The sequence below is a fragment of the Phoxinus phoxinus genome, assembly GCF_949152265.1.
Source record: "Phoxinus phoxinus genome assembly, chromosome: 5".
Lineage (NCBI taxonomy): Eukaryota > Metazoa > Chordata > Actinopteri > Cypriniformes > Leuciscidae > Phoxinus > Phoxinus phoxinus.
Window position 1 is genome coordinate 20,389,160 of NC_136880.1, and position 26,405 is coordinate 20,415,564.

Below are 26,405 nucleotides of genomic sequence, written 5' to 3' on the forward strand. Positions count from 1 at the left end.
CTATTTTGACACAAATTACAGAAATAATTTAAGTATTTATTTAACTAATTTATTTGAACGTTTATTTACTGTGTGCATATTGACACTACCAATAATTTATTTAAAATTATAAACATGCAATTAACATCTTATGGCCCAGCTAATTTATATGCTACAATATAACAAGATATAACGGTGACTGAATTGAGATTTGTTTATATTAAAACAACCAGATATTTTGCCAAACTTTAACCCTAACAAACAGCAAAAACTGTTGTTGTTAACCAACATACAGTCCAATGTAAATGATAACAGGACGAAAACCGAGCAACAGAACAACTTTACCGCTGTATAACGTTATATTCGCGCTAAGATTCGCGGCCTTACCACGTGAGCATTACGTCACTACGGTGAAGACGGTTTTTCGTCTCAGCCAATCAACTGACGCGCCTTGTGTTTGGATGTCGCTACAGTGAATGCTAAGCTAAATCTACTGGAAAATAAGGTGTTTCTTCTGCACAAAACTGCTGTTTTGAAGATGCTGGTAAGCAGTTGTTCATTGGTATAGAAATGCTTTGTCAGTTAGCCCGCCTGAAAGCAGCGGAGAGCAGAAATGGATAATAGAGTGACCGTCTGCTCATTGACAACCTGTTGAATACATGAAATGAAGTCAAATCACTTGAGTTTAAAGCAACAACAGATGTGCGAGTGCAGTGTTGTTTTCAGTTGAGTCCATTTAAACATGGATAATAACATTTATTTACAGTGTGCTTCATAACAATCACCAATGTTCAAAGACAACAGGGGGTTGGTTGAGGATGTTTTCTCCTTAAGGAATCAGTTGCGATTGACTGAGAAAAACCTACAGTCAGTGGGGGAGCAACTAAGGTAAGGCATTTTTCTCTTGAGAGATGTTGTTGTTGAAATGGATTGTGCGGTTTGCATGATGATAGATCTTTCAGATATGATTAAAACTGGAGATATGATTCTGAGATTCTCTTTGCCATGTTGCCTGTGTGTTTGTGTGAACATTTTCAATTTACAAACTCAAGTACTGAACAGTAACTTGCATATGAATGCATAAAGGATATACATATTATATACATGCATACAATTAAATCTCCAGTAGTATATCTTTCATTAGTGTGCTTACTCAGACTCATATGCTCCAAGTTGTAAGAAAGAAATCATTATTAAGTTAATACTGATTTCTTTTTACTGACAACTTGGAGCATATGAGTCTGAGTAAGCACACTAATGAAAGATATATTAAGGAAATAATAGCATAATCATCAAACATTTTTGTATTGTAATACAAAACAAGCTTTTTTTGTTTGTAAACCTCTTAACAAATTGTAAAAAGTTATTTATATCATTTGTTAAGAGATTAATTATAAATTATCCACAGAAAATTTCTTTTTTTATTTGCTATGTTGCCTTGGACCACATAATTTAAAATGTTGTTTGTTTTGATACTTAAATATTTACATATTTTAATATTAATAATGTTTTTGCTACAGCACTACTGCTAAGTATTATTGCACTTGTCGTTGTATTGTTAGCATTTCACTCATTTCAGTCGATCAGGAAATGACATCGTTGGTGAGGATAATAACAGGAGTTTCGTGGATGGATTCCCAGGTCGTCTTACATTAGAAGACCTTCAGAAGCCTGATCCAGTATATTTACACCCAGAGCAGAGGGCATGTGCACGTATATCTACCTGTGACTGCAGGGTAAGACACAAGATGCAGCAGATAAATGGACTGACTGAAGTATTGTCCCCTTTTATATGCTTGATCTTAAAATAGACCCGAAAACCTACAAATTAAAAAAAAAATTGTCTTATTTGACATGTGTTTTTGTGTTTATCTGTAGTCAGACAGAGACATGGAGGCGGAGACGTCTGTTCTCAGGAGGAAGCTCAACACCGTCAGGCAGGAGAACACTTCTCTGGTCATGGAGAACAGGCAGCTCATCAGTGACATTGAAGCTGCTCAGCTTGAGTTAGCCAGCTCAAGGTCCAAGGTAATGCTCTTCACATAGCGATTGGTTATTAGTGTTTGTGGTACTGTGTTGAGTTATGTGAGAGGTACACTACTGTTCAAAAGTTTGGGGTCGGTAAGATTTAAAAAAAAAAATTCGAAAGAAGTCGCTTTTGCTCACCAAGGCTGCATTTATTGGATTAAAAATACTGTAAAAACAGTAATATTGTGAAATATCATTTTCTATTTTAATATATTGTAAAATGTAATTTATTGCTGTGATGGCAGAGCTGAATTTTCAGCGTCATTACTCAAGTCTTGTAAGTAATTGATTCTTCAGAACTCATTCTAATATGCTGATTTTGTGCTCAAGAAAATACTGTTTGGAAAATAAATTCTATGGAGCTCCTAAAGAGACATATACAAAAAATATGAGAAAAAAAAATCAATGCTTTTGTGTTCTCCCACAATTATATAGTTGGATAATGACATTGTATATAATTTGCGGGCATCAGGGAGCCGCGTTTCAATATCCGGGGTATTGAAATCGCTTTTGAATGTGCGATCATGCGTACTCTGTGTATAGGGAGCAGTGACCACACATTTTACTATATAAAAAGTTGCACACCAAATCTTACGACATCGTCTTTTCAGTCATCTCGCCTTACTCTCTTCACATGATAAATGAAATCTGATTTGCTGTAATGTAACCGACTTTCGCAGCAAGCCTAACCATGTCCATTTAGGGGCTCCGTAGAATGTGTTATTCGTTTTTCAGTGCTTTTCCGAATCCAGATTTAGGCTTCGGGCACATCACTAATTAAAAATCTTCAGGATTCTTTGATGAATAGAAAGTTCAAAAGAATAGGATTTGGAATATAAATCTTTTGTAACATTAATTTGTCCTTGCTGAATAAAAGTATTAATTTCTTACTGACCCAAACTTTTTACAGTGTATTGATAATACATAAGTCGACATAATTTATTTACAGTGAATTATAGGCTAGGTGTTTACTAAATAAAGCATCACTATTATTATTGCTCATACTTGGGTTAAGAGATTTGAACAAACTTTAAGTACAAAAGATTGTAGTAATCCATACAATTTGTGGATTATATTTCAAAAGTCTTCTGAAGCCATTTGATAATTTTTTGTTGAAAACTGACCGAAACTTGAAAATCTAGAGCAGGGGTGTCCAAAGAAACTCGGTCCTGGAGGGCCACTGTCCTGCTGAGTTTACTTTCCTCAACACACTTTCCTGGGCTGCGTTTCCCAGAAGCATCGTGAGCTAAGTTTATCGTAGAGACCATTGGTGCCAATGGTTCTACGATCTACTTAGGCTTACAATGCTTTTGGGAAATGCAGCCCAGGAAGTTTATAGTATGCCCTGTAAAATCTTGAGTAGCTGGTTCAGGTATGTTTAATTGGGGTTGTAGCTCAAATCTGCAGGACAGTGGCCCACCAGGAGCAGGATTGGAGACCCCTGATCTAGACATCCAGTCATCCACCTTAGCCAGGGCTGGGTAATTTGGCCCCCGAACTCCACTTTCCTTTAGAGCTTAGCTCCAACATCACCTTCCTGTAGCTTTCTAGTGTTCTTGAAGATAATAGGCATGTTTTACTTGACAGTGCTGCGCAGAGCGATCGGTGTGTGAGATAAAAGAACCTTGAGAGTGATTAGAGAGCAGATGGCTCTTTGATGTCATGTATCGATCAGTCTGTGCAGAACCACTTCAAGTTCTAGTGTGTTTGATTAGATTTAGAGCTAAACTTTGCAGGAAAGTGGACCTCGGGGTCGGGTTCAGAGTTTGAGGTCGGGTTCCTTGGCACGTACTTATGAGAAGTAGTGAAGTCTGATTCATTAAAGAATAATTTTTACAATAATTTACAATAATTTCACAAAATGGGTCTGAATGGTTTGTTGATGACTCACTGATTAAGTCACAGTGGTTAACCTTTAAGGGATAGTTCACCCAAAAAAGAAAATTCTTTCATTAATTACTCACCCTCATGTCGTTCCAAACCTGTAAGACTTTCGTTCATCTTCGGAACACAAATGAAGTATTGTACAAATGAAGATATTTTTTGATAAAATCTGAGTTTTCTGTCCCTCTCCATTGACAGTTATGCAACTACTACTACGCAACTGGTTCCAATGAGAACCAATCAACAAATCTTCTGCAAGAACCAATGAGGTTCATTCTCATTTTACGCATCATGTTTGAGCTTCAGCCAAAACCAATGAGGTTCATTCTCGTGCGTCAAGCAGGTTCGGCTGAGCTTCTGTTTATGTTCACTGATTAATGTTTATATTATTTAGAAAATTTGCACTAAACTTCTCAATTCTATGGATTAGTTTTACGATCTCTTTATGAACTTTTGAAACGTCAAAGTGTCAGTTGCGTAACCTTTAATAGAGGGACAGAAAACTCAAATTTCATCAAAAAGATCATTTGTGTTCTGAGGATGAACGAAAGTCTTACGGGTTTGGAATTAAATGAGGGTGAGTAAATGATGACAGAATTAAAAATTTTAGGTGGACTATCCCTTTAAACTGAACTCCCTAGCAACATGCTTAGTAACAAGCTTTAAACACCCTAATGTCAGATACATTGGTCTCATAAGTTAACTCGATCTTCCGGTGAAACAACTGATCTCTCTCTGGTATCTCTGGTTTCTCTCTGATCTCTTCAAGCATTGTTCGCAGCTTATGTTTATTTTATTAACTGACGTTTGTTGTATAGATCCGTATGTTGGGATCCTCTGTGGGAGCCAGGACCTCCAGTGTGTCTTTCATGAAGGAGCAGATTCTTGGTCTAGAAGCAGAACTGAACACCCAAACCAAAGCTTTAGAGTAGGTGCATCTATTCTACCACTTCTAGCTTCCTAGAAAAATCAGATGCTTTTTCTGTTAGATATCTGCTGCAGCATATTCTTGTTTCTTCAGGGCTGCAGAGCAGAAATTGGAAGAAAGCGAACAGACCGTGATGCTGAGTAGCAGGCTGGCGGAGAAGCTCAGAGATGAGCTGAGAGTTGTTAAAGCTGAGTTGGCTGAAAGAACGCGTCTGGGGAAACGGTATGAGATTAGTTATGCTAATGAAAACTTCACAGACTAATTCATCTTGGGAGCAGTAATCTCTTTAAGCTGGAATTACCTCAAATGTACAAGAAGTCTTTTTGTGATTCTTGAAACACGGCAGCTTAAAATTCTCTGAAAATTCTCTTTCAAAGTGCGGAGCAGCAGAGAAACCAAGCGCTCCGAAATGCAGAGAAGCTCACGGTCACCTTTAAAGAATACAAAGATGATGTTTCTGAAAAACTCAGGACGGTAATCTGACTAAACCTGATTCATATAAATCATTCTGTGTTCAGAGATATTACTTATTTTCCTGTTGCATGTATGTGACATGCATGTTCTGCATTGTTGAAGGTGTTGGAGAGTGAGGGCCAGCTGAAGGTCAGTCTTATGGAGTGTGACCGAGAGAGAGAGGAGCTGGAGAGGAAGTGTGCTGAGCTGGAGAGAGAGAAGGAGGGTCTACGTCACAACATCTGGTAAGAGAGGGTTTCTTAAACTGATCTGTGTTGTTGTGAGCTATGAAGATCCTGATGGTTAATATAATGTCAATATAATACACACTACAGTTGAAAAGTTTAGGGTCGGTTTTTTAAATGTGTACTCACCAAGGATGCATTTATTTGATTGTGAAATATTATTACAATTTAAAATAAATGTTTTTATTTTAATATATTTTTAATTCAATTTATTCCTGTGATGCAAAGCTGAATTTTCAGCATCGTACTTCAGTCTTCAGTGTCACATGATCCTTCAGAAATCATTCTAATTAGCTGATTTGAAGAAACATTTCTTATTATTAATGTTGTAAACAGTTGTGCTGCTTAATATTGTGAGAACCATGATAATTTATTTTCCAAGATTTTTTTTTTTGAGAAATATAAAGTTCAAAAGAATTTATTTGAATTGGAACTCCTTTGTAACATTATAAATGTTTTTTGCTGTCACTTTTGGTCCTTGCTGAATAAAAGTATGAATTTCTTTAATAAAACAATAAAAAAAGACATGTATTGACCCCAGATTTATAAAACAGTAGTGTATATTATGTAGAGGTAATTGACAACATGGACACACACATTTTTAGATCAATATTTCAGGTCAAATCTATATGGATATATTATCATCATAATTATTTTTGTCTCGTTTTCCAGTATAAATATCTTTACATCCTGGAAAAACATTTAATAAAATGTCGACATTTTATTATTCCAGAGAATATATTTAGAATTTGTTTCTTTTTTGTTTTAATTTTTTTTTACAATTTTGTTGCATTTATGCTTAATTCACTTATGCTTAATTCAATTTAATGTGGAAAATCAGTAGATTTTGCAACGATACACATCTCCAAAAGAGCCAATCACTTGACGAGTTATCAGCTTCTAGCCTGATTGGAAAAGGTCAATTGCTCATGTTAGTTGTGGTGTTTCTGTTCTCTGATCAGTGAGCTGAAGGAGGTTCACGGTCGCTCCGAGTCTCTCTCCGCCGAGCGCGTGCAGCTGCAGTCTCAGGTTCAGCAGTTCTCAGATCAGCTGAAACAGCTGCAGAGGGAGCTGGCTGAGAAGGAGGCACAGCTGCAGGAGGTGGCGGGGCTGAAGAGAGAGAACGAGGACCTGCGGCTCCTCACGGCCTGTCAGGAGCAGAGGGTGGCTCAGGCCCACAGCGAGAGAGAACAGGACAGAGCCGAGCTGGCCAGCCTAGAGAACGTACTGGACTTATTACATCTGAGAGAGGTGCTGGAATACACACACATGCTGTGTTTTCATAAGACATAATGATTTTTATACTGTGCTAACTGTATATTCTATCCCCTTACACTAACTCTACCCCTAAACCTACCCATCACAGAAAATTTTCTGCATTTAAAAAAAAAATCACTTAGTTGTGTTTACACAACACTGTTTTCAACTAAAAACGGAAGACTTTTATGTGTTTTGGCCATTAATTAACACGATTCGGTGTCTTGAAAACGCAAACTTTTGAAAGCGGGTTTCATAGTGCAAGTTTTTGAAAATGACACCCTTATCATCTCCGTGTAAACTACAAAAATGTGAATCTGTGAAAACGGTATGCACATGCGTATTGCGTGTTTAGTCTATTGGCTTTTTTTTGCAAATGAAAGGAGACAGATATTAACAGTAAGAAATAAGAGGGGGAATACAGACATCATCACAAGTGGTTATAAGAACACAATCTAACATTTTGTCATCATGAAACATTAAAGGTTCCTTTCAACAGAGTCAAGAATGATACGTGTTTTCAAAGCCTGTGTGTTCAAAGGTTTTGACTTTTTTATTTTTTTAAAGGAAGTAAAACGGGACTTTATATCAGAGGAGAATTCTAAAATTGAGATTACAGTGAATGTTTCTGGCTTTGTGGAGATTGTATTATTACTTTGTCTTCTGGGTAAATTTAGTGTTATCAAGATTAACATCCTTAGAATGAAAATCAGACAAAATAAAATGTGTATGTAATTTGTGTCTATAGGCATGTGCGTTCAGCTCGAGTGCACAGTAGTAAAAGAATGCATATGTGTGCGGATGCGTAGTCATAATACAGCGTTATTAGTCATTTTTACAGATCCATGTGAACAGGGTCAATTTTGATAACGTTGTCATCTGTACAAAGAAAAAAATAATCAGTTTTTAGCACATCTTTGTCATTTAAACGTACCCTTAGTATGATTTATATGTGGGGACATTTTGTCCCCCGTAATGTAGGGTTTACCAGGCCACATACACACAAACACAAACATTCTAAATAAAATGATTACTTTTACAATTTTAATGTCATTGTGCACATTTAAAAGGATAGCTCCCCTAAAACTTTAAATCCTGTCATTTACTCACTCTTATGTTGTTCCAAACCTCTGACTGACTTACTTCTGTGGTACACTAGAGAAGATGATGAAGAAAAAAATGTTGTTCATACATTGAAAGTCATTAGGGTCTAAAACATAATTGGACCCCTTTGACTTTATTTTTATGTACAGAAAGAGTTGAAAAATTCTTCTAAATATCTTCTTGACTGTGGAATGACTTGTGTTTCAGAATCGAGAGGGTGCGCTGTGTGTGAACCCTTGTTTGCTGTCCACACTGTCTTACACAAGCACCACTGAATCCATCAAACACAAACCTGGTGAGCATCTAACTCGCGGTACTGAAGACTGCAGCCTTCCTGAGACTTGTCCTTCACTTATCCATGCTTCTTTTGTAGTATTTTAGTACTTTAACCTCTCCCCTGTTCATGTAGGTGAGGGCTATCAGAAGCTGTTGGCGGTGCTTCAGACGGTTGAGAGGGAAAAGACCCGGCAGGCCAGTGCTGCTCAGGGGCTACAGGAGAGACTGACAAGAGCCCAGGAGGAGATCTCCTCCCTCCAGACCTCTATCACAGAGAGATCCTCTCACTACCAGCAGCTCCACAACCAGCTCCTGGACAAGGCTACTCAGGCCACCTCCTTAGAGAAAGAGGTAAGCATCCCATCAGTTGAATCCTGCCGGGTACCATGAAAAACATCATGGTACTGCATTGTCTTTGCTGGCTGCACACACGTTTTAAATATGCTAGAAGTATGGTAACTTAGTCTAACTGACTGACCAAAAGTTGTGTTTATTAGCTAAAAAAGAAGAGTTCGCGTATAACTGTCCTGGAGAAACAGTTGCAGGAGAAGAGTGCTGCTTATTCACAGACTGTAATGAAGACCGGCCAGCTTGAACAAGACCTTCTGGTAACATACACATGCAATATTACACATAAAACAAACAGCGATTTTTAAGATCTAATCTATCCTGTTCTCTGTACCTGTGTTAAATTAGGAAAAGGCCAGCAGTATTCAACACTACCAGTCAGTCTTGAACAAGAAACAGAGGGAATATCAGCAGACTACAGAGAAAATCAAGAATGCACATTCACACAAATGCAAAGAACTGGAGGATAGAATAGAGTTGGTACGTGTGCATTTTTGCATTTATTAATTATATTGCACTTCTGCGTGTGTAAATCCTGTGATTGTAATAAGATGTGTGTGTTTTTCAGCTGCAGTTGTCTCTGGCTCAGAAACAGACTGAACTTGAGGAGCTAGAGCAAAATGTGACTGATTTTCACACAGAGAAGCAGGATTCACAGCAGAGAGCCGGCCTTCTACAGATCATTATAGATCAGCTCACTGAGGTCAGATCTCACCCTTCATGCAAACTCATCCCGCTGGTACTGTGGGCTTCAAAAGTCTGAGACCACATTGAAATTTGAGATTTCTTTTTATTTACATGGATTTTTTATACCATTGGTCAATAATCAGTCATTTTTTGATATTGATCATGTGACTGTTTGTATAGACAGTCAGATGTTCTTACTTCCAGTGAAGCGCAAGATGCTCTTTGACTCTTTTTCAGATCATGCTGGAACACATGATCATCAGGTTTTACACGTCACATTAATTTCCAATGGAAAACAAAATTACCGGTATATTAAAGAGGCCATATGATTCTTTTGAGAAAAAAATAAAAATAATTTTTGTGCATGTATGCGATCTGCAAAGCTACAAAGTCTCCCACAAATGGAGAACACTGATCCAGACCTGCCCCTCGATCGAAGTCCAGATATCACTTCCACAAACGTCTACATCACAATGTGAAATATTCTATGCATATGCCCGCCCAAAAGCATATGCAAAGAAAGAAGTCATAGTGCAGTGAATTATAGCGTTGTTGTGATTATTACATTTCTGACATATTCTTAAGGTGTTTAGCCAATCATAACGCACTGGGTCAAATTATTTTATTTTTTTACATTAACGTATGTTAACCTATTCTACTACAACCAATATAACAATAACCTTTTCAAATAGCATCATGTTATATCTGATTCATATAGCCTGTAAAAGAGACAATATATAGGCTTATTTTTTTTTTCTCAGAATTTTGGACTCCTCTGAATCACTTTATCAATGATAAAGTTTGTGTAAATCTCTTACTTAGTATGTTTCTGTTCCCTGTACAGGATTTTGAAGCAAAATCTAAATGCAGTGAAGAGACACTCAGAAATGTCGAAGAGCAAGCTGCTGACTCTGCTTCAAAAGTGAGACTGACTGACTGTTTTTATTTTTTCTTGTCTGCTCAGCACTATGATGAACAGAACAGGGTGTTTGTTGTTATATTGCTTTGTCTAAAGCAGTGGTTCCCAAAGTATTACACTCAAAGGCCCCCGTTCTCCAACATGATATTCAGAGATATTTCCTTTACTATTTTTATTGTAATTCTGACCAAGCTACTTGTTTTCAAAATGTATTATTAACTGAAGTGTTGAAATATTAAACTAACTATGATTAATTACATTTTATTTATATAATTTAATAATTGTAAGCCCTCTGGCTGCCTGTTGGTTAACAATCACTGGTGTAAAAAGATGTATTCACCACCATGACAATTTGCAGTAACACTTTACAATAAGGTTCCATTTGTCAACATTAGTTTACTACATTAGTTTGGAAATACTACATTACAATGGAAAATAATTCTTAAGCATTTATTAACCTTAATTAATGTTAATATGAACATTTGCTGACAATTAAAATAAACAATTGGATCTGTTAATATTATTTAATGGACCCGAGTCAACAATTAAACTAACAATGAATAGTATTTGTATTAACCAATGTTTAAAACGATTAATAAATACTGTGACAAATGTATTACTCATCGTTAGTTTATGTTAGTTAGTAAATAATCAATAGAACCTTATTGTAAAGTGTTACCCAAGTTTCTTGTGTGAACTGTGAAGTATTCATTCTGTCTTCAATGAAAGCAAAATGCTGCCACTAGCAGGCACTGGCAGCCAACAAGTAATAAACTTAATGTTTAACATGCAGCTGTTAAGGAGGATTTTATAGGACCAAAGTCATTATAATGAGATTTGTTGCTTTACTGCGTCAGACATGGTTAAGACACTGGTCATTTCCGTCTTGGTCTTTCCAGGTGAGGAGCCTGCAGACAGAACTGTCCTCCTGTAAAGAGGAGCTGAGTCTTTACCTCCAGCAGATGGAGGAGGTGAAGAAACATCACGAGAGACAGCTGGAGCTGAAGAACAGTGAGGTCAGTCCCGTGAGCTGGGCACTTCCTCTTCCTGACCTCCTGGGGAACCTTATTTGAATGACAGTGTCAGTGAGTGACACTTGTTGGTGAATGTTTGACTTAATGATGCATGTTTATCAGCTGTCACAGCTGCAGGAAGAGCTGAGAAGGAAATGTGTGGCTTATCAGAGCTCCAGTGAGGAGAACCTGCTGCTGCAGCACTCCATGCAGAACCAGCACGCCATGCTGCAGGAGAGCACGTCACGCATCGCACAGCTGGAGGAGAGCCAGAGCCAGCTGCAGAGCCAGGTACACACACCAGGGTTCCCATGGCCGTGGAAAACCCGGAAATATCTGGGAATTTTTTATGTGGTTCGAGCGCAGTTTTATTCGATGCTTTGATGTAGATCTGATTGAAACAAGAAGTCTGGGTAGGACATATCTAAGAGCTTGTCGCTTTTAAAAGAATAGCGAATAGCATTTTGTTTACATCACAGCCCAGCGAAGAATTTGACAACTTGTCAAGTCAGTGCAATCTCAGTAGTAAATATTTCTTATACAATATTTCAAAACTATATATTTTTATATATTAATATATATATCTATGATGCTCTCCTGTGAAATATTTAATCAACTACATATGGGGAGAGTCAAATTTTTGTGCAAATTGTTCTTTTTCAGTTCTTAATGAACTAGTTCACAGTTTGGTCTGTATGATAAATTAATACGTTGGTCTAAACAAGAATGATTTTTACATTTTTATCCTGTAATCACAAACCACTGTAAAAGTCATTGAAATGTATTGATAAGGTATGCAAACATACACTCTTATCTTGAGAAAGTTTTGCTTTTCAATATAGCTGTTTACTTAGAACTGACTAACCCTAATGCATCACATATCAGACTTTGGTCCAGTTTAGATTAATTTCTTCTTTTGAATTAGGCTTTTTGTAAAATGTGGGTAGTAATTCATTTTATCATTAATTATTGATCTATTATTATTAAATTATTGAATGATTTGTTTTAAGTTTGTATTAGTACGTGTGACTATCCATACATCTGGGTTTGCATTTTGCATAGGAAATAAATAGAGAGTGAGCTATTTGATATTACACACAACAACAAACCTTCAGATTTAGGTCACATTGATAGGCTTCACATTTAGGTCAGACATCGCATATAGCCTGACACTGTTTACTGTGAGAAACACGAAACTATACCATCACATCTGATTGGAGTAACTGATCACACACCACATCAAACATATTATTCACTTCTGTCTGATCCTTTTTGCATATTTAGTATTCATTTTCCTGATCGGTGTGATTGTTAAATTAATGTCTGATCAATGAATAATGGAGTCATTCATGTGTGTGAAGATATGTATAGCTGTGCCTCAGGGTTGTTCTTCTCCAGCACAAAGCAAGCTTGTTTTCCATTAGAAAACTGTTTGTACTGAACCTTCAAACGAGTAATTGAACTTTAAAGTCAAAGTTGACTCCATTTACATTTTTTAAAACACGTTTTTGGTCTCATTTAAACTATTCATTGAACATTTATAATCACATAAAATGTAAAAATATAGCTCAAAATGTAATAACTTTTTCTCATTCACAGACCATAGGTCGTATAATTTTAAACAATATATTATATATCTATATCTATAATACATTAAATAATATATATATATATAAAAAAATTAATCCATATTTAGCAAACTGTCATTTGGTATGGCTTCTTTCTAGTATTTAGATATTGTCTTTTTAAGCCTTTAGAAGAAACATTATAAAGGTGCCAAATCGACTTTAAATTAAAAGATTAAATGGCTCTGAAATAAAGAAATTTCAGATGCATTTTGACCACAGACGTAATATAACACCATAGAAGATTCTATTATTATTTTTTATAAAAATGGAACATTTCTGGTTGTACATTGTGGACTTGTGGTTTTGCTATGAAAGACGGTAACACCACAGACAAACTGGCACAAATCTAGACTTCTCTAAAATGGAGGCTGCCATCATGATGTTTTCAATGTCTGGGGACATTTTAGAAATATTAATAAGACTGTATCTACAAAAGCTTTTTGTAAAAATCTGTAAGTTAGTAGAGTTACACCACAGACACATAAAACTGTCAGCAAAATGTATGAAAATGGAAAAGAGAGAATCAACTGACCATGCACCCCTTCGAACAACCCCCACCTGCAATGACCTTTACACAGGATAGTCCAAATACAATTCCCTCTTTTCTTAAATTATGTTAACAGTAACACCACAGACATGAAGTAGGGGGACACAACTTTGTCTTAAAATATAACAAAATGTTTATTTATTTTTAAACAATTTAATTAAATGGTACTTCACAATATATATATATATATATATATATATATATATATATATATATATATATATATATATATAGTTTATTTGTTTTAAAAATTACATTTACATCTACTTCTTTGTGGTATGGCGGGAACGTTTAAAAAAAAACAATCCACAGAGTACAAATATGCAAACATTTGAAAATGTATTGGTTTTTAAAGTTTACTGTAACTGTTTAAAATTATGGTAACACTATTTGCCACAGTAATTGAAGAATTGCCCTATTATTATACATTTCCCCACTATAAACGCTGTTCTATCCGTGCAAACCCAGGACTGTTACCCAGGCACAGGCCATGGCTCGGTTAACTAGAATTCAGCTGAAGTTAGAAAAGCAAAAACATGTTAGAAAATAATCTCATGACCTTACTGCTTGAAAGACTCATCTCATCTGTGCAGATAGTGGGATAACCTCTACTGATCGCTCACAGGTGTCCCAGCTGGAACAAGATTTGGAGAAGGAGCGCACTGCCTTGTCTCAGGCTCTGAGGAGAAGGGAGAGAGAAGTGGAGGAGGCCACCCAGGAGGTGCAGAAGAAGGGCAGGCAGGCTGCCGAGCTCTCCGGCTCCATAACGTGAGACCAATTCTCTTCCTTCTTTTACCTGGTTTAGGCCTGTCATGGGCAGCTGACTCCCAAAGATTTTCATATTCTTGTTCACAGCAGATTGATTTCCAGTTGTATTTTGACCTTTTATATATGCAGTTCTTTTCTAACTTTTTTCAATGTTTGCATTAACCTTTGTCAAATTCTTAAATGTTTTCAATAAATTTAGTTCGAATAATGAGACACTATAGGCTGTTGCCAATAAAATGAAATCAGTATCAGCACAATCCATATTTGCACTGCAGAAGTGGCACATAAGCTTCATTGACGTGCCATTTAGATATATTTACACAGACTGTTTAATACTCAGAGGTGGCATGTATGCATTTACACTGCCATTACAATGGCATAAATAATGCTATGAGGTTAAAAATAATATTGAAAAATTAAAATAAAAAATGAAATGATATATATATATATATATATATTTCTAAAATGTAGTGAAAATGCTAATAGGTGGCACAAATCACTGTTTTAATGAATGAGGCAATGAGTATTTTAACAGAGATGCCAATGTGTTTTAACAGAGATGCAAAATGGTTCTGCTCTGGCTTTGTTTGGAACTATTGTCGGTGAAATAGAGCAAAAACAGACAAAATTGTGTCAAAAAGGTCTGTGATTTTGATAGTTGGACAGCTAAATAAAGTAGGCAGCCAAAGAAGTAAGCTGATGGGTAATGGGTGCAGATGCGAGGTACATTATTATTTTTATTTAATATTTCTTAAATAACCAGCTAAAATGTATCTGGCACGTAAGTTGTCGAACCCATGCCTATAAAGAAGAAAAACGCTTTCTAGGCCCTTCCCAGTGCGATTTGTGCGATTTAAGCATTCCTTAATCCGGTTGTTTGATTAGAGAGAGATTATTTGTAATAAAACCTTTAAGAATCCGTCTAGCAGCGGATTACTTTTATTCTGTTGCACGGAACTGTGGAAGATCTGAAAGTGGCACGGGTTGATCTTTAGTTGACCAATCAGCAGAAAGGGAAATCACATGTGGAAATCAAATATTAAAGCCGTTTATCAATTTTCTACCCCTGAACCTAAAAACAAAAAATCAAGCCGAATTCTCGTTTTTTTGTTGAAAAAACTAATACATTTTCTTATTTTTCTACTTTCAATATTAAATCGAAAAAAATTATGAACAGGCCCAAAAATGTAAGTCACTTAATATTCATTTGTTGCTTTTCCGCAGTTGAACAAACAAGATCACATTTGTAATCATGCTGATATTAGGGACAAACAGTACTCTTGCTCATGTGATATTGCTCATATAATATAAAAGACAAACTCTCATTCAAAGGCATTTTTTGGTCTCAATATCTTGATTTTGGTGGCATTTTAACTGTATTCTAATAGGCTACCTGAAGCAGTGATGGAGTGTGACATAGGCATATGTCAGCTATGTACATAGTTTAAATAATTGCAATATAACTATTATTATTTTTGTTGTATGTCATTAGTGTCTTTTAAGCCTATTTGGGCTGGGCATGCAAGTGCAAGACACTTTAATAAAAAAAATTTTATAAAAAAAAAAAAATAAATTATAATTTTTTCAGCCCTATGCTTATGTCATGTAAAAATTGGTGATGCAACAATAATATCCTGATGTGCAACAAAGTGGAATCTCATTCAAATAGTGAAACGGTAGTCTTCTCGTATGGTTGTACAGATAACACCCAAGAAATGATTACAAAATGTGTTGACGTCAATTTGTATTATTTGTAACACTGAACAAAAGTCAACGTCTTGATAACCTTTGTAAACTTTATCCAATCCAGCGACACCTACTTCTATAGAAATGCTAATAGTTAAAGACAATCCTGTGCAGGAATGCCGTCTGAGAATACATCCAGAGACATTTTGATTAGGATATTGCTTTTTCTAGGCACCACAGAAGTAGGACATGTCTTGTCCCGAGGGTGTCCCTTGAGATGATCTTATGACTGCTCTATGGCTTCAGAGCCTTTGTGTCCATAGACACTCCTGCTGCACTTCTCCTCTATATATACTGCTAACCGTGAACTATCTTCACTGAGGAAGAAAGCCCTTCACATATTGGCTGATCACTAAACTAGAACACTAGGATTTGCATTGCTTGATTCTCTGTCCTTTCTAAGGTCAGTTTTGTCCTGACAGCATTTGGACAGTGGTAAAAGCACTGAGGAAAAGATGGTCATGTTAATCTGTGTGTGTTTTTCAGGCAGCTGAGTTCAGAGATGAGCAAGTGTCGAGTGGAGCTGTCAGACATGGAGCTGGAGCTGTTGCGTCTGAGGAGAGACAGCAACACGAAAGCGTCTCAGCTCAATCAGATGGAGGAGACACTCAAGGAGACCAGAGGCATGCTGGATAAGAAGAGCGATATGGGTATGCAGCTCTAGTGACCAACAACAAATAATGGGCATAAACTTTTATTCTTGAGTTGGGTATGCTTGAGTTCATCTGCGCCTTTGGAAAAGTGATTGGTCTCTTTTGTACGGTCCACATGTCAACACACCCTCAATGGACACCTGGGGTTTTGTAGACCTCGCTTTGAGAAATGCTCACCCTAAGTTTGCTGTTTGAACCCCACAGAGGGGCATCCATAATTATATTGTATTGTATTCTGTTCTACTCTATACAACTCTGAGGAAGATGACTGGAACAATAGTTGAATAATAGTCTTATGTTTTCTTGCCTATGTGTCCCAGTTATGGACCTTGAAGAGAAGCTCCACCGCAGTGAGACGGACCGGAGGAACTCTCTGCAGCGGGCGCAGTTGATGGAAGGACAGTTGCAGGAGGTGCGTGGAGAGCTGACAGACACCCTGGACCACCTGCAGGAGCTGAGAGACGTGCTCCAGCGCGCACAGCTGACGTCAGACCAGCGGCAAGCGGCCATTGATAAACTGGCTGCTGAGCTCAGGTGAGCTGCACCACCTCTTCGCTCTGGCTGCTGGGAAATCACTGGATACGGAGCACCTCTGAGGTTTCTTACACCCTTACTCATGTTTGGCTGAGGACAACCTAAATTGAGCACTTCTGTTGTTGCTCGAATGCCTCTGAAATAGATTATTATGGATCTCTAAAAGTTTTTTAATCACCTTCATACCACTTTGTGCATACCATATGGGGTCAAGGACAAATATTTCCTTGTAAATACCTGCTGCTGGTTACATCCGGTTTTGGTGGCTTTTCTTTCATTCTTCCTGATGGACATTCATTTTTAATCTGTCTCAGTAGAGACGTATAAAGTCATTCCAGTTCCTTTTATTTCCTAAACCCAATTTCCAACATGCACTTTCAATACAAAAATACAAACCACATTATGGTGCTATATGGTGTTATATTAATTGTCTAATTCTATTATTTGAATTGTAAATATGAGCATTTTTATCATTTACATTTCATTGTTTTGTTTTTACTAATCAGTGTTATTTATGTATTCTAATGTGATAAACATAATTTATTGGTTTAGATTTAACCAAGTTTTCTAGCTTTTCTTTAATCTTTGTAAAAAGTGTTGTAAATGTGAATCTTTGTAAAATTATATTTTATATACTACCATTCAAAACTTTGGTTTTCAAAAAAGTTTTTTTTTGAGAATCCTGAAAAAACATTTATCATTATTTCCACAATGTTTTCAACATTGATAATAATCAGAAATGTTTCTAGAGCAGGAAAGCAGCAAATTGGAATGATTTCTGAAGGATCATGTGACACTGAAGACTGGAGTAATGATGCTGAAAATTCAGCTTTGTCATTACAGGATTAAATTATATTTTAAAATATATTGAAATGGAAAACTTATATAGAAGATATAGAAACATATTTTACAATATTTCTGTTTTTACTGTATTTTGATCAAATAAATTCAGCCTTGGTGAGCAGAAGAGACTCCTGTCAAAAACATATAAAATCGTACTGACCCCATACTTTTGAACGGTAGTGTACGCTCTTGATTTTTTTATTTATTTTTTTTGCTCATGACTGCATATGTTTGTAAAAACCAGAGGAAGAAAACTCAAACACTTATTCCGTTATTCAGAACGACATCAGTTTTAGAATGATCAGTGATAACACACACATTCACAACTCGACCCCATCCCAAAAATGTTCAATCAAGCCATAGAAGGAAAAACAGTAGTGACTGTGAATTTGTCATCATGCATATTAATGTTGTTGAAAGGTGCCACAGTCACCAGACCTACACCTCATCTGCCTCATCACAAAATCTACAAACATAAAGTGGTTTCTTTAATAATATAAAACTTTACACATAATAAGCACAGAAAATATCCCTGCAACTCACACCATATATGATCCTGTACGTTAATGTGTATTGTCTCACGTTTATGAACAGTATTGTCCTATGTTCCCCATGTTACATATTGGGCTGAAAACAGAACTAAATGCGTGCTCAGTCACGTCGTACACTGTTTACACAGACCTAACACAGAAGTAACAAATCAGTCAAAGTTTACATAGACCTTATTCACAGCAGCGTCATCTTTTTTTCTTTCTTTTTTTTACCTCATAGAACAAATTAAAATCCTCATTAACACGTTGCACATCGATACTTTTAGTAATGTGACTTAACTGGCCACAAGTTTAAAGTGAAGGGTGTTTTCTACACTGAAAGCAACTGATCAAATTACGGTTTACATACAGATCTCCCCGTCAATCGATCTCCCCATCAGTGATTAGTCAAATGAACAGTGAGTCCTGTCTGGCCAGATACTTGCATATTTATAGTGATAGCTATAGTCTTTGCATATGGGATAGGAAATTTTTCAAATTTTTAATTTTTTTTTGCCTTTTAACTTTATTCTAATCATAATGCAAAAAATAAATGAAAAAATAATAATCGTTTTAATAAACATCATTGGATGTGTTTCCAGAGAGAGTCAAAGGGAGCTGGAGGAGAGGAACAATGAGGTGCTGGATCTGGACACTGCTCTGAAAGAGAGACAGGGGGAGCTACAGCAGAGAGCGCAGCTGGTACCACACACAAACATGAGCAAAATATCCCTTACAGCCACGTCTCCACTCTACTAAAGCACTGTTCTCTCTTGAGTTGGGACAGCTAGATGTGGCCATTAAGGAGCACAAGCTGGAGATGGAGAAGAAGGTGGAGTATTTACAGGAAGCTCTGGAGAAGAGCCAGAATGAGTTAAGCGAGAAAGACCAGCAGGTGAGTCATTGAGAGTGACCATTGATAGGTTTATTAATGGACAGAAATGAACTGATGAGGTCCCGCTGCTCTCTGGACAGATGCAGTTCCTGACGGAGAGGATGGAGATGCTGAAATCACAGCTGCAGGTTAAGGAGGACATTGAGAGGGTACGGCACGACACATGCTTGAATTGTTTTAGGGAAAGTGTTAAATCTCACAAATCCTGTCTGGGTAATTGTTTACCCCAAAATCAATATCTGAACATTTCCTTTTGCTTAAACATCCTAAAATAAACCTCATTGGTTTTAAGATGGTTGTCTTCCTGCCTCGGGACTACAGGTGAAAATTTGCATTTATGCTATAACCTGGCTCATTTACAGTCTGTACAGAAATGTTGGATTGTTAATTAATGTGCACTGTCCCGAATATATAAATAAAAAATAAGATTAAGGCATTGAATTTGATTTTCATGACGAATAAGCACCTCCGTCCCCAATTTTCATTACTGTAATGCAAAAATCATAATCATACATCATGTGATATATTTAAATTAAAATGTAAATGATATAATACGTAGTGTGCTGCCATTCATTTATGCTTATTTAAAATACTTTCTTTCTACTACATACTATTACAGAATTACAATAGCCGCGTTTCCATACTATTAAAATTGCGAATTGAAAATATGCCCAATGGAAACACAACAATTTCACATAAACTCATAAAAGACAAAAGAATTATGGGAATACTGGACTCTAAACCACAAAGAAATGCCACAATCAAGAGCTTGAAGCAGATATGAGGGAGAAACACCCAGAAACTCCTCATATGTCCCGCTCACAAGTATAAGGGGATTTTCCTTTGATAACATACACACGTCTCCTTCCATTTAAAATAATGGCCAGTGCAGTGGCTTGGATGGATGTAAACCTACCAACATCTGTTGGCATAATTATTGTAATGACTTATCACGAGAGGAAAACACTATGTTTCAGTCGAATAACATCGGTTAATGGAAACGCCGTCATTTCGCAATAGTTTTTTATCGGCATTTTGAAAATATCGCAAAATATTTGTGCAAATCTGTAATGGAAATGCGGCTAATGACATTATGAGAATTACCACACAAAAAAAATGTCCAGATGCATTATTTTAATGATAATAATTCTGGGGGATAATATGCTTAATTGTCAATACATTTGTTACCATGTAAACAATGAATCTAATAAGCATTATTTCCTTTATGCTAGATATTTTTTCTCATTTTATAATAATGTTTTTGTATTATAAAGGCACAGCAACAATTGTCCAATATATATTTTTTAACCATATTATATTGAAAAAATATGAAAAATGACAGGAAAATCTCCAAGGAACACAATTTACACATATTTTAACTGCCTTCCATCCTCTAACCTGCCCTTTTTCTCAGCATCCAAAATTAAATTTCAAGGGCCTAGAAGTAGTTATACAATGGCTAGGACATACATATTTTCAAATATAAAAGCCAGGGCTCTGAACCAGTTCAAAGAATGAAAACATAAACCGGAAACGACCCAATTTTTTACATTTTAAAGCAAGTTTAATCGTTCTGAACAGAATGCTTCTTTGAAATTACCATTAACTGGTTAATAACGTTATTTTATTGTTCTGTTTAATATTTTAATTTGGCTCTCAACCTATCATGAGTTCAGAGTACGGCCTATGCAAACGTGACGTTGGCGCATCCAACAGCCACATCTGAGGCAGTAATAAGTGCATCACTTTATGTTTTCATCATCTTACAGGTTGCAAAGTTTTTTGTAGCAATGCGGGTCCTCAGTTTTTGGGGTCCGTCGTTCAATACATTTGGCCAAACTCTTGTGTTACAAAAGATGAAGTGCTATGCACACACGGTATTAACTACAACTAGACGGCAAATACTAGACTGATGGCCCGTTCACACCAAGGACGATAACGATAAAGATAACGATAAAGATATAGTTCTAAAAACCAATCTCAGTATTAAAGAATGGCAGAGTTCACACAACAACTATAACGATAACAACACAGAGAAACGATATCGTTGGAATCACTTTCAAAAGTTTTTTTTCCAGCTGATGAACTATAAAAAAAAACTTGACAGCCAATCAGAATCCATCCTGCTGAAATGAGCTTGAGCATTTAAAGTGACAGACACGCTTAGAATAAACAGAACGATATCGTCCGCTGGTGTGGAAGCTAATATAGTTATCTTTATAGTTATCGTTCTTGGTATGAACGGCCCATAAGACTCGAGTTACAAGGTTTAAGTTCTTGAATTAAACAATACTAACTTGGTTGTTTATTCAAGTTCTTGGATAAAGTAATCAAACCGTTTCCAGAATATTAATGATTACAGAAGGAATGTTAACAGAAATGTTAAAAGCCCTGATATAAGCATAAATCATTAATACTGTCCTGCCCTTAATAATGTAAGTTATTCTCTCCAGTGTAATACAGTTGTGCCATTTTAAGACCATTTGACCTGTAGTATCACAATATTAAGTTCCCTAAAGGAGATTGAACCCTCTGAAAACATGTATTATGGTGTGCCGTCCATCTGAGCCACACAAGTCTGTGGGGGGGAAATGTGAATAATGAAACGTTAAATAAACAGAAGTAACAAAGTTACAACATTAAACTCTTGCTATACAGAAATTGAACAATACTAACTTGGTTGTGTAACACTAACAATGTTAAACAACTCTTACAAGATTTATCAGAAGAGTTATTTCATCTTATTTTATCATGGGCGCCATGTCATTCTGACAAACAATAATTTTATCAATCCTAGAACTAACACTTGTTTTTTCTGAAAGTAATCCAATGCATGCAAAGTCTGTTTACGCTAAATGATCTAAAGAGCACTGAAAGGTTAATGAGTAAGACTTCTAAGTCTAATTTTTATCGTGTGTGTGTGTCAGGGTGCTGTGGAGCATGGCCAGCAACTGCGTGTGTATCGTGAGCAGCTCCAGAAGACGGTGCAGGAGTTACAGGGGGCGAAGACACGCTGTGACTCTCTGAACAGACAGATAGATCAAGTCACCCAGCAAGCACGTCATAAGGTGAAAACATCTGCAAGTTTAAATTAATTTCAAGTTAATTTCCATTCAGAGATGTGACCATTAGGGTTTTCCAAGCAAGTGGAACAATTTCAGTACAATTTCTAAACCGGTTGTGGGCACTTTCGCATTGATGGAATGATGGAATTGCATCGACGAGGAGGCACTTCCTGATCTTATGTTCTTTTTAACCTCTCACTGTTTATTTTGTCATTCGTTTTCATGCACGTTCTTAATTTGATTATGCTTAACAAGCCAACAATGCATGTTGTCATGTAGACCTGTAAAACCATTTCCTTTTATTGTCTGCTTTTTAGGATAAACCGATCGACAGCTAGATTTTTGCCCATTACCTCAGTTTCGCTCTGCATGTAAACAGCTTTGCCTATATTCTATCATCTTTTCAACAGGAAAGCATCCTTACTGCAGATTTAAGTGTATCCAACCAGAGCAAATATTTCGCTGTAGGGGAGAAGAAAATGTATTATACTTCAACTCTTTCTCGACCCAAGAAATGATAAAAATGTGTTCTCGCCTTGTGAGCCGAAGGAGAAACTGCAACCGTGAGAGAATACGAGTCTGTAAAAGTTTCCTACTGACATTAGAGTCCTCTGGGGTTTTTTAATGCTTTATTTAACCTCACAACTCGCATGATAAATATAATATTCACAGTGTAATTAATGTTTTGTGCTGGTTATTTACATATTTGCTCACTTTTTTTGAGCATATGCATGTGACTTTGCACTTTATGAGAACATAGTTGTGTATGGTGTAACATCACAATTTGTGGCTTGGCGACACAGTCTAAAAAAGTACATTGTTTAGATGAGCAGATTAAGTGAAAGTTCCCTTTTTTATGACACGTCTCTCAGAGTTCTCTCAGGGCCCAGTGGTTTTTAACCGGCTTGTTGTTGTTGTTTATTGTAGGAGAGTGAAGTTCATCAACTGCGAGATGAGATGTCTGCGATGGAGAAGCGCTCCACACAGGCTGAGGTCAGACTCCAGGCCACCATTACTGCCCTGCAGCAGGAGCTTGAGCAGCAGAGAGAAGAGCATCACAAAGAGGTTCAGAGAAACAGAAAGTTCGTCTTCATTCTCATAGGACAGTTGAGCTGGTTTGCTGGACCTGACCCTCTCTCTTTGCCTCCCAGCTTTCAGATGTGCAGCAGACGCGTGGGCAGCTGCTGAAGGTGTCGGATCAGATCTCCAGCAGCTTGAGATACTCCCAGGAGCAGCTGAGCCAGTGGCTGCAACAGGCCCGGGACCAGCTCGAGGAGGCCAGAGCTGCCTCTGCTCGCCTACACGCCGAGCTTCACAGCAAAGAACAGCTCCTGCAGAGTGCTAATGAGAACCTGCTTATCAAGGTACATGACTCACTGTGTGGTGTTTACAAAACCTCCACAGACAACATTTTCATATTACATATCCATCCATTCTCCAAACTGTTGGTCCAATGTCGGGTCTATCCCAGCATCACAGGCCGATGGCAGGGAAACAAACTGGATCGATGGCCAGTCTCAAATCAAACATTTTACCTGTATAAACAATTCATACCAATAGTTACAGTGTAAGGAAGTATGTGCACATGCGGCACTTGGCCTGCATGATTTGGAATTGCAGTTTATGGGATGCACCGAAATGAAATTATATGTCGAAACTGAAAATTCAGGATGCACTTGGCCGAAAACCGAAGCCTTAAACCAAGAATAAATTATTTATAATCAATTAATTAAACCTATTTAATAATCAACACTCAAATAGCTAAAACTGAGTTGTACAAAACATTTGAATTACACATAAGGCAGTTTTTAACAAGTCAGCTTTTTAATAACCGTACTGTTTGTTGGTGAAATATAAACATTCAAACGACAATAAACTGGAATAGAACAAGGGCTATTAAACAGAATGAATATCTACTATGTATGTCTTTTTTTTTCATCCCTTTTTTTATACTAATTTTATTTGACTGTAAAATATTTTCGAAAACCATTAAGACAAAAAAACAAACAAAATAACAGGTAGGCGTCCCACTAGGTTTTGGAACCGAGCTATGTATGAATTTCAGTAACTCTTCTTGTTTTTTTTAGGAGTCTGAGATCACGCGTCTTCATGGCAAGCTCTCCAGCTTGGAAAGGGCCTCAGAGCTGCACAATATCACACTTCGTCACAAACCCAGCACTCCTCCCCCACTCTCTCCTCCTCTCAAAGACTCGATTCTTCACTGCTCCCCGTCCCCCTGCCACAAAATCTCTTCAGCACGTTCCAGCCTCTCCTCCTGGCACAACACCTTCTCTGATGCCTCTCTGGAGCTTTCGGACAGTTTGAAAGCCAGTGTGCAGGCTGCACTGCACCCGCCCCCCTCCCCCGACCAGGCCTGCTGGCAGGGTCTAAGCACCCATGAGGCCACCTCCACTACAGACATGTCCTTTAACCCACTCACGTACATGCTGGACCCAGAGGAATCGGACCTAGAGTCTCTGTCAGGTATGCTGAGGTTTGTGAACCAGACTCTGGCACTTCAAGAGCAACAATCCCTCCGTGACACCAGCATCCACGATACAGGCGAGTAACATTACAGCATATAAGCATGTGGGTTTTTTACATTTAAAATTTGGATGGTTCACCCAAAAATGAAAGTTCTGTCACTGTATAATGTTGTTTTGGACCCCATTGACTTTCATTATATGCATGAACATTACGGTTCACATCTGCAGTGACAATTAATTCACAATAAATTCACAGACATGTAACCAATCTTGTCTGGATAAGTCATGACTTTTCACCTCACACACCTACCTTTGACTAGGTGCATTTTTTTCATGACAATCTTCTACTTTTCCTTCAGGAACGTAATGAGGGGGCCGCTATACTGCATCTGTCCTTACAGGAGAACAGACCAACAATTCATTGTCCTGAAGTCTTTACAGAATATCTGCGCAAACATCCGAAACATGCGGATTCATTAATTTTGCCCTGAGCTACTATATTATTCTTTATTTTGTATGAAGCTTAAATGTTGCATTAGCCTCAGTTCAGATGTGGATGAGTTTTGAGCTTCTCCGGTATCATGATCACGCCTGTCCCAACTCTGTACTTGACTGTATCCTTCTGTGGTGTTTTTGTATTTAGCTGAATATATATTTTAGTTACGAAGTTTTCGATTTTATAATGCTAATTTATAATATTTCTAATGTGAATGATTGATTTTATAATAAATGTTTTGATATTCCGAAAGTCTTCACTGTCTTAATGCTTAAACGCCCAATCTTTTTTTGAATCCTCTTGTTTCAGTCTTAGACCGCTGTAGTGTGTCAAGAGGAAGTGAGGTCGTTTTTAAATGAGCTCAGCTGTATAACGACACGCAGCCCTTTAATAATACATGTGTGTGTATTTACATGTGTGTGCAGTGCACTCATGCGCGTATTTACACAGGCCCATTGTTTAACGATACAATAACCAGTGAGTGTGTAAATGTCAGGAGTGCTGGAGATGTATTTGTTGCTCAGATAAGATCTAACAAGTTCTGTTCATTTTAGAAAGATGTCAAGAACTAGATGATCAATAATGCTTGCAAATAAAACGTACAAAACTAAAACCAGATATCCCCAGCTGATATTGCAAATGTTAAATATGCAAAAGCATGGTAAAAAAATAAGTATCTAAGAGAACACTAGCAATGCATTGCCGCTTCTGTCTTCTCGCATTTTGCTGGTGAAGGCAACATTTGCATACATTCAGGAGACTTTGGTTAGCTTTGAAGAGGATGTGGTCAAAAACTGGTGATTTATAGCAGTCTGGTCACGCTATTATCTTCACACCTCACACAATATCTCATTTCATTATATTTAGTAATCTTATAAATAATGACATTGTTTAAATGGCTGTACGAGGTGCATCTAAAAGATAGAGAGGACCGAGTTGGTTCCTCTGTCTGCATAAAACATTGATCTTGTTGCACGTACTGTAGCTTTCTGTGGTGTTTAGCAGAAACCACACACACTTTCAGTTCTTTCAAAACGGGGCATCTGGTGTTCTGGCACGCGACAGGTTCGACAGTATTAACAACAAGCACTTG

At 37.1% G+C, this 26,405-nt stretch overlaps 1 protein-coding gene across 1 annotated transcript; it reads left to right on the forward strand.

Annotated features, from left to right (window-relative positions):
- Positions 1-367: 367 nt before the first annotated feature.
- ccdc18 (coiled-coil domain containing 18) lies at positions 368-25,915 on the forward strand. The gene is made up of 28 exons (XM_079611935.1): positions 368-523; positions 746-867; positions 1,559-1,715; positions 1,858-2,007; positions 4,710-4,819; positions 4,913-5,041; positions 5,197-5,293; positions 5,396-5,517; positions 6,480-6,768; positions 8,086-8,173; positions 8,288-8,505; positions 8,652-8,762; positions 8,851-8,982; positions 9,071-9,205; positions 10,034-10,111; positions 11,008-11,124; positions 11,245-11,412; positions 13,922-14,064; positions 16,297-16,460; positions 16,784-16,997; positions 18,973-19,072; positions 19,149-19,265; positions 19,346-19,414; positions 22,193-22,333; positions 23,258-23,395; positions 23,482-23,694; positions 24,418-24,892; positions 25,176-25,915. Exons 2-28 carry the CDS (start codon positions 767-769, stop codon positions 25,181-25,183), a joined length of 3,984 nt encoding a protein of 1,327 aa, XP_079468061.1. The 5' UTR covers positions 368-523; positions 746-766; the 3' UTR covers positions 25,184-25,915.
- The last annotated feature ends 490 nt before the right edge of the window (positions 25,916-26,405 follow it).